We start from the raw sequence: 9,972 nt of genomic DNA, 5'->3' as shown, positions 1-9,972 counted from the left end.
AGAGAGAAACTGACCAAAGCCCGAAAACTTCTATGCAAAACAAAGAAATAGAATTCCAACAAACTCACTCACTTTGCTTCTGTTGGAAAGGAAAATATGATTTTTCTATACAACTTGGAACAAAACCTAAATCAATTCCATAAAAAAATTACGAAGAAAACACTATTAACCATCTACAGTCCATTTCATGTTACGTAAAAGGAAAATTGGGAGCAGCTAAGTTTTTTTTCAAGAAGAAAGGGGAGTGGAAAGAGATATTTAAATTGATATACTTCTTCAATCACCTTCTTATCAAGAGTATTTCAAAGCTTTTAATTCTGCATTATGTAATATGGAGATTCAAAAAATCAAAGAATGACAGAAAAACAAATGTTTAATGTTCACAAACATCTAAATTGTACCTCATAAGGTCTGAAGAAGAAGTCGAACCAAACACATAGGAATTTACTTCTTGTGTTCCAAAGTGGTTTTTTATTTTTATTTTTTAGGACACGAATGAGAGATTTTAGAGTTCCACAAACAATATCAAACGAGGTATGTGCACAATAAGAAAAAGATAGGAAGCTTGTGGTAGTGGGGATGGTGAAGTTGCGCGTGTAAATGGAGAAATAGAGATGGTTATGTGAAGTTGAACAGGCATGGTCGGGTAGAAAAATGGATGCGAGTAAAATAAAAATAAAAATGGCACATAGTAGAATGGGAGTACTTTACTGTTCAATCTACAGCGTGACTTGTTGTCCTTTTTAATAGAAGTTAGACAAAGAATCAATTAGCTAGCTCAAGTTTTGACAAAAGGAAATGACCACCTCATGTTTGATGTTCCACATAATTATTGACGACTACTCCTCAACTCGAGGGAGAGTATTGGAATTTACTAAAATAGTTGTTGAAAATATATCTCTACTAACAAGATATTCCAAATATTCTAACAATTATTTCTATATTACTTAATGTACATACATACTTTTTGTTTACGATAATTCTTATGCTCAATTTAGTGAATTGTCCCCAGCCCCCCAACCCCCCTAATTCCGCTTTTTGATGGGTAGTGATAGTACGTAGGACGGAGGTGGATGAAATTGCTTGATATATTTGAGTTGAAGAAAGGGAAAACTCAACAATAAAATTTATTATCATGATAAAGTTATTATACGTGTCAGTTAGCTACATACGCTCCAAAAGTGTTCATTCACTTCATGACGGGTGAGGTGAGGTGAGGTGGAGATCTGTTGTTTAAATCTTGCTGACCACTTAACTATTCCATTTAAATCATAATGAAAGTGTAACACTTTAAAATTATATCAATATGTCAAATTTTGATGGTTGAGAAGCAAATTTGGACTTGAAGGATGAGGACTATAGGGTATACGTACATTGTTCTCTTTTCTTCTATTTCTTTTTTAAGTTTATCGACGTCTTTCAAATAATATGTCATGCCATTAATAATTTTTTGTTCCTTCTTTTTTTCTGCATAAAATATGCCGACGGAAATGAAGATAAACATTATAAGTTTTAGATACAAATGATACAAAAAATTAGTAGGCAATAACATGGTTTGGGAATTAAAATAGCTTAGGATTCCAGAATGAAATTTAGTTGGATTATCTACCTTAATAAATTGTGTAGTTGAGCCACGTTGAAAACAAGATATAGTTGATTGACTAATTGAGTTAATCGTATTTGTACATATCCCTATTGTCCGTTCCAAGTTTTTATTTTTTTCTTTGTAGGTAGATATGCACCACAATATGTATATCATTAATTATGCTAATATGTAGTGTCGGCTTAAATTAAGTGGAGGGTCTAAGGCATAATTATTAAAGAGTCCTTTTCAAAACAATAATAAAAGTATTAATGGAGCAAATGGTTACTTAAGGAAATTCAATTGTTGATCAGCAATAATATGATAATTGGTGATTCTGATTGAATTCAATATTTGTTAATTATTTAAATGAAATTATTGACAATGATTTAATTGATGATCATAATTCATAAGTCATTTTTGTCATCTAATTAATTACCTGCAATAATGTAATAAATGATATTCTCAAGAACCACGGATGGTATGGTTGATTGTAATTTTGATTAAAATCAATATATATTGATTAAGATGGAATTATGGACTATAATACAATTTAGCGATCACTGACTCACCTTCGTTAATGATTTCACCGAAAATCACCCCTGACGTTTGATCAATTATTGACGGAGTCAAATATATATTTTTTAAATTGAGAGCGTTTGATAAATCAAACACCTTAAAAGATCGCCTAACCAGCTTGATGCTTTATTCGGCTTCTACATGTCTATCTATTCATATTTTGACACAAAATAATTAAAAAAAAAACAATTATTCATTCTCCCAAGTTAGAAGTCTCAAAATGAATAGGTTTCAGTTGGACCAGCCAATCTACATTAATATGTAACACTGTTCTTTGAACGCGTTCTAATAAAGAAAATGATCACATGTTAGCTCAAATTAAGTGCCTGTAATTTCTCGACAAGTTAAGTCCTTTTAAACTTGAATTATTTCAAAATTACTTTATCTCTCACATTCGTTTTCAAGTACACATTTTTTAAAAAGGAAAAAGACAGAAGCAAAGAAGGACATAAACTACATCAGATAAACGCGCCGCATATGGGGCTAGCAGCATGATTTCTATAATTTTTTCCTCTTTTTAACTGCACATTAATTAATTTTTTTTTCAAATAATCACTTTTGAAAAATCTTTATTGTAATAGTGTTAAGTGAAAATTTAATAACTTGAGAAAAAAGTAGCATTTATTATTAGGTTGATAGTAGTTGACACTAGTTACGGAAAAAAAATTTAGACTTTTATTTTTATATTATTATTTAATTTAATTTGAGTTCGGACTTCATCATTCATGAGCAAATACATAAAGGGAAAATATATATATATATATATATCATCAAAATCGACGAAATTACTTAGGGTGCGTTTGATTTGCTTTTCTATTTTCTATTTTCAGTCTTGAATTCATTTTCTGTTTTCTCTTTTGATGGATTATTTTAAAATTGTAAAAAATGTGTTTGGCTTGTAATTATGAAAAATCGCTTTTCACAACAAAAAACTAGAAAATGAGTTTGGTTTAACAATTTTAGAAATAATTTTATATCATGTTTTTTCAAGTAATTTGATTATTCAGTAAAACATATCTATTTTTATACTAACATGTGATTAAAAAATATAAACTTAAAGTTGATAAAAAAAAAAAAAAGAAAAAAAAAGAAGAAGAAGGAATCATTGCAAGTATATCTCCAATTCATATACAAGAAATCATTGTCACTCGTGTCATTTATGCGCTTACATAATATATCATTCTTGGAGAATCTTGGGACGAAAGAGAGAGATGAGTATTTCTATTTGAGTAGGTTTTGTGTGATTTTATCAATTAGTATAATTTGAAAACTAAAAATGACACCTATATATCTCACCAGTGTCTACTCTCTTAAATTCATCGTCAATATCACCGATTTCCAAACCTTCTGTAGCCTGAATCTCTTGCATTTGTATTTTCAATTTTGCAGTGTTTTAATAACCTGCATTTATATTTCTGTTTCTCTCCAGTCCATATCCTTTGAAATCTGAGTGGCACAACCCAACCAGATTTTGAAGTCGTATGCTGCGCTGCTCAGTTTGACCAAACAAATTATGGACCGGTCATTTATAGTCTCAAGTCGACGAAAGTGAAACGCAATCAATTTTATGAATACTTTTGACATCTTCCGCAAGAACCCACGTCGGGGATCTTCCACAACCAACAGAGCAACTTTCGAGCGAACCCATTATGAGACTACTTGACATGGTTACGAATCGTTCGTGTGACGTCCAAGGGTTTTCCACGCCTTAGTAGGCTCTTGGGCTAACCTTTCGCTCTAGCAAGCTCGACACGAGCAAATACTCTATGTATTACCTTGAATAGGATACATCAAAAATACTTGCATATAATCCCATCATTAGCACGCTTTTAGTAATAATGTAATATGGGCCACACGGGGTGTATGCGACCCCGACAAGAGCTCCATAATTATTTCTTGTATTGATTAAGCTATTACGTTTCATTAACAAACTAGTGGACTACATTTTAACTCCCTCTAACTCCAGTTAGACTTTCTTGACCTTTTACCTTTGTGTCAATATTAAGCTTATATTTGATACAGATACTTTAAAACTCATTTTCATCAACTCAATTTAAACTATACATTTTTTCAATAAAATAAGTTTGCATGTGACAACACATTCTTCAAAAATATTTGCATGTGACGACACATTCTTCAAAAAATATAACTTTTTTTTTCATAAAATTTTTTTTCAAAAATTTAAGCCCCTATTTGATGGTAATTATTTGAGAAAAACAATGTTTTGAATAATATTTTTAGGAGAATGTTTGGTTAAAAATTAGAAAAAAACTTTAGTTTTAAGTACAGAATATTTTATTATATAATGTATGATTGATAATGAGTACATTGTCGAACATAATATATAGACGAATTTCCCTGCTTTTATAGAAGTGGTGCTGTTAGAAGTAATACAGATGTTGTTGTGACAATTATTTGGTCTGTCCTTTTTTTTTTTTCCTCATTATCCAACAGAAAACTCTCTATTAATTCTGATAGCATAATTTTTTTGTACAAATAGCAGATTTGTGTATAGAGAGAACATGTCACATGTCGATTCCATAACAACCACGCTATTTGGTCATAGAGAGAGAGAGAGAGAGAGAGAGATGGAAGGGATTAAGCACAAGATGGTGAATGTGAATGGCATAAACATGCACCTAGCTGAAAAAGGTGAAGGCCCAGTAGTACTATTCCTCCACGGATTCCCCGAGCTTTGGTATACATGGCGCCACCAAATCCTGGCCTTCGCCGCCTCAGGTTACCGAGCCGTTGCACCGGACCTCCGTGGATTTGGCGACACCGATGCTCCTCCTTCCATCACCAGCTACACCTGCCTTCACGTGGTGGGTGATATGGTGGCTCTCATAGGGTCCCTCGGCGTTGATCAAGTGTTCTTGGTGGCGCACGACTGGGGCGCCATGGTTGGCTGGTATTTGTGCATGTTTCGACCCGATTTGATCAAGGCTTTCGTGTCTTTAACTTTGCCTTTCCGGCCAAGGCATCCCAAGTTGAAGCCTATTGAGGGCATGCTAGCTTTCTTTGGTGATGACTATTATATGTGCAGATTCCAGGTTTCTATTCCATTGACCTCACTATATTCAACAATTTTTGGCGTGCCCGGGTAAAAAAAGTTACTTATTTTAAATCTTAGAATAAACAACTTACTTATCAAGTCAAACATGGTCATTGACTGCTGGTCAGTTTGAATCAGGATTCTACAGCTAGCAATATCGCCCATGTGTTTTTCTTAAAATTTTGGATCTGCAACATAAATGAATGTCCATGGACGCTAACAGTCCAACCTCTTTTCATTAGAGTAACACTATTTAATTCAACCAGAGTCATCATGTTCTATGAAAGTTACTTAAAATTAAATTTACCTGATCAATTCAAATTGCAAAAAGGAGTACTAATTCTCTAATTCTTGAACTTTTTTAATTAAATTTCTTGTGTACGTTGTAAATTTGCAGGAGCCTGGAAAGATGGAATCAGAAATTGCAGAATATGGAGCTGCAGCAGTGATCAAGAAAATTCTTACTGATCGTAAACCGGGTCCTCCCATCTTACCCAAACAAAACCCGTTTGGAAATCTCCGTGATATCGATGATATCAAACTACCCGCGTGGTTTTCGGATGAAGACCTCAAATACTATGCTAGTAAATATAACCACAATGGATTCACTGGAGGATTGAACTATTACCGCGCACTTGATCTGTATGCTCTAATTTCATTAACACATATGAAATATACTGATATCATGTTTGGTACTGTGGATGAATCGTAGCTCTCAAATAATTGTTCACTACATAACATTTAAGCTTGCCTAGTACTACCTACCAAACATGCAGAAATCAAAATATGTTACCTGTTTGAGCTCCATTATCTAAAAACGCATTTGCAACTATACATTCTACAAAAATATCACCACCCAAAAAAGTTATTTTTCTTTAAAAATGGGGCTCTAGTATGCTCAAGTTTTTTCTTTAGCAGAACTGAAGTCAGTATTTTTTTTTTACTGATGCAGAAACTGGGAACTAACTGCAGCTTGGACAGGAGTACAGATAAAAATTCCAGTTAAATTCATTGTGGGGGGTCTGGATATGATGTACACTACTCCAGGGATGAAGGAATATGTACATGGAGATGGGTTCAAAAATGATGTGCCATTATTGAAGGAATGCGTCGTGATACAAGGAGCCGGTCACTTCATCAACCAAGAGAGAGCTGAGGAAGTCAACGCTCGCATCCATGAATTCATTAAGGAATTCTCGACTTTTTGATCATTTTGTAACGAATAATGTTTGTTAGTGTGCGACCAGAATTTTGGGACATTTAATTTATGGTTTGTACTAAAATCTATGAATAAATAGTGCTTGATGATTTAGAATCATGAATGTTTATGCTGTTGAATAATTTCTTGCGACTCGTCTCACGGTTGATAGATCACTTAATTAGGGAAAAATGGTTAAGAAAAAAATAACGAAAATTGCATGCATAGATCAAATTAGGAACATATGTTGATTGTTGTTGCACATTAATTCCATTAAAAATTCAATTTTTGTTGATACTGTCCAAATTAGATCACTTGTCAATAATACGAGAATGAAGTCCCAATCAAGTAGGGTATATCCAAGACAGTATTTCTATAACTACAAAGAGTCAATTAGCTAGCTCAAGTTTTGACAAAAGAAAATGACAAAATCATGTTTGATGTTCCACATAATTATTGACGACGACTACTCAACTCGAGGCAAGAGTATTGGAATTTACTACAATAGTTGTTGAAAATATATCTCTACTGACAAGGTATTCCAAATATTCTAACAATTATTTCTATATCCTAAATTAATTAATGTACATACATACTTTTTGCATGTGCAATGCACAGGCGGAGTTATTTTGAAGGTAAAGTTAGTGTTGAAAGAGGTAAGTAAAATGAACTTAATTTGACGTGGTCAATTCGCATATGATTTTACTCTTCGAAATATAGATATGAAGCATTTAAAGTGCGCGAAGAAATGAAGAGAAGATATAATGGAATCGAAATGGAGAACTTACCTGGTTGCGTCTTATATACACTACTGCTTCAAAAGTGTTAGGTCTTTGTGCTATTCCACTGGACATTATTGTAAACCATAGTAAGGTCCGAAGGAGCAATCAAAGGGTAATAATAGAAATACCTAGAGAGAGTTTCAATTTTGAGAATCGACTCTTGATAACAGTGGCATATGAAATGTGAAGATCTATCCTATATGATAATAGCAATCCAACATGAGTAAACTTGGAAAATGGTTCGAAGAAAAATATGAGAAGTGTTGACCTCAGGAATTGGACCTTCTACGTGGCCAACAGATAGCTACTCCACGTAATCTTCTTTGCGCACAACAACGTATGGTCGGAAGCACACGGTCGGAACCAACAGTGGTGGTGACGGTCGCATACACTCCGACGGTTAAGTCAGTGTTGGGTGATCGGAACAGTGCTCAAGTTGTACAAGAGAGTGGGGAGGATAATATATACTTCTTGGTATTGAGAGCTAAGTTATAAGAGTTCATTACCTTTGTCCCCTACTAAACCTTGGGTATTTATAGATGTAGAGCGCCATTGGATGTAGGACATGTGTATGCATCTGACGGTGCAAGGCGTCTGTTCATAGGCGTTAATCAGCCGCGTCTAGTGTGGACGGGCAATTAGTTCTTCTGAGTTGAGTTGACATAAAGTCGATATGTCATATCAACTAGACCCATGGAAATGTCACATCAAGATCCTGGTAGATATCTTTCTGACAGTAGCGGCGGAGGGATCTATTAAGGGAGTGCCTCAGATCCTTAAACGCTTCGGCGTGAGGGGCACTTCGATTGCTTCATTGGATCTACTCTTCACCTTGCAGTGCGCCATGTAACGCCCCGACCCGCATGGACGGAAACGTCACTCAACCATTGTACCTTAACCGTAAGGTTAGTTCAATATATTTTTAGTAGAAAATATAAAGATTAAATTTTAGAATTTAATTAAAGAATTTTTTTTATTTAAACAATAATCTAATTCTAGAAGAAAAAAATTTTAAAAAGTAATGTTGCTGTTCCAATTTTTGTCTCAAATAGTAATTGTCAAAATAAATTTGTTTTCATAGCTATCGATTTTGAAACTTCATCAAATTTTAATGTAAGGTAATAAACTCCTTATAATATGACATAATCAAAAACTAGCTTCCGCCGACATCATATGGGGTATTAAAATATTTTTCAAAACTCAGCAGCGACCAGGTTGAAAGGTAAATCGGTGTAGTTCACTTAAAATGGCATATAAAATTCCACCGACGTTAAAACCACACGATTTCAAATTTATTCAGTAGCTAATTCATGAGAATATGAAATCCAATTGGTTTCATCCAAAAATTTCAAGTAACGAGTGAGTTATGAATTTTTGAAAATAAGGGTAGAAGCTGAAAAATAAAGACAGCACCCAACATAGATTACTTTATATGACATATAACCTTTTACCGATATTGGATTGACATGATTCCAATTTTATTCAGTATCTAACTTATTAGGCTATCCAATCCAATTGGTCTCGTATAAAAATACCAAGTAACAAAATAGTTATGATTTTTTTTAAAGATGAGGCAGAAACTGAAATTTCTGTAGAGACATCAAAACATTAAGTCGCTAACTTTTTTTTTTTTTGTATATGGTGATTTGTAAATTTATTCCTATGACGTATATCTACTTTCAAACATAATTTATTCATAACGAGTGTTCGTAAAATAGATCCACACAATATTCATAGGAATCAAATTTAAAGAAAGTGTAAACATCTCAAAATCAACTAAAGATGTAAATCACCGACTTCTCCATGACATGTTGCATCATCCTTTACCATCATCTACGCCCCAAGGAAAATCCATTCAACCCGTAGAAAGGGAATTAACCCATGAGTCTGAAACCCAATAGATATCATCGATGCAATTCGTTATCAAATTAGAAATTCCGAACTATAGATTCATACCGTCGCACGTAGATGGATTTCCGGCAAAACCCAATTACTATAGCATTATCATAACACGTAGAGCTGGAGAATGATCATTGAAACTGTTGTAGTACCGAAGCACCGTACCCGAAGGTACCATTTCATTTAAACATTTATCGAAAAATCAGATTTGAAAACGAATGAACACTTGCACCTCTACCTACCTTGAATTTTCTTGAATAAAAGAACAAAATATATAGAAAGCCTTCCTTCTTCTCACCCTTGTTATACCTTAAGCTTAACTTGATATGAAATATATTTTTTTTGAGAGAAAATGAGATGAAATTGGGATTTGAAGAGGAGTGTAGTGAAAAAGTGACCTTCCACTTCTATAACCTTTCTTTTTAGTGAAAAATTAAGTGGAGGAGTTGTATTATCATTAAATTTATTAAATTTAGTCTTTAACTAAGAATTTGAAGAGCCTCTAAGTCATAAAAATAATGCATATGAAAGTTTTATAAAAAAATCTACATGGTGATTCGAACCTGGATTGCCTATATGAAATACCATGTAGATGACCATTGGGGCAACCCAATTATTCATTAAATTTTTGTAATCAATTTTACTTAAACTTAATCTCTTAAATTGCTGAGCTTTTAATTAACTTATGACTTGGGCTTTCGTAATCTTACATGGGTTGAACTTCCATAGGTCGTTTTTAAAATAGGTTAGGCTCGTGGTGCTAGATCATCACAAAGTATTAGCATAATTCCATTTTATTTTTCTCGGCTACTACAACCCTTATACCTTAAATAAAATTTCGTCCTCGAAATTTACCTTATGGTTGGACAAAGAGTGT

General features: G+C 33.5%; 1 protein-coding gene across 1 annotated transcript; it reads left to right on the top strand.

Annotated features, from left to right (window-relative positions):
• Positions 1-4,612: 4,612 nt before the first annotated feature.
• LOC111382200 (epoxide hydrolase A-like) lies at positions 4,613-6,534 on the top strand. Its single transcript, XM_023006106.1, has 3 exons — positions 4,613-5,214; positions 5,614-5,858; positions 6,169-6,534. The coding sequence occupies exons 1-3, from the start codon at positions 4,684-4,686 to the stop codon at positions 6,422-6,424; spliced, it is 1,032 nt and encodes a 343-aa protein (XP_022861874.1). The 5' UTR covers positions 4,613-4,683; the 3' UTR covers positions 6,425-6,534.
• The last annotated feature ends 3,438 nt before the right edge of the window (positions 6,535-9,972 follow it).

The sequence above is a fragment of the Olea europaea genome, unplaced genomic scaffold, assembly GCF_002742605.1.
Source record: "Olea europaea var. sylvestris unplaced genomic scaffold, O_europaea_v1 scaffold2446, whole genome shotgun sequence".
In the NCBI taxonomy this organism is placed as follows: domain Eukaryota; kingdom Viridiplantae; phylum Streptophyta; class Magnoliopsida; order Lamiales; family Oleaceae; genus Olea; species Olea europaea.
The sequence above is the reverse complement of the archived record's forward strand: the minus strand, read 5'-3'. Positions and strand labels throughout refer to the sequence as shown.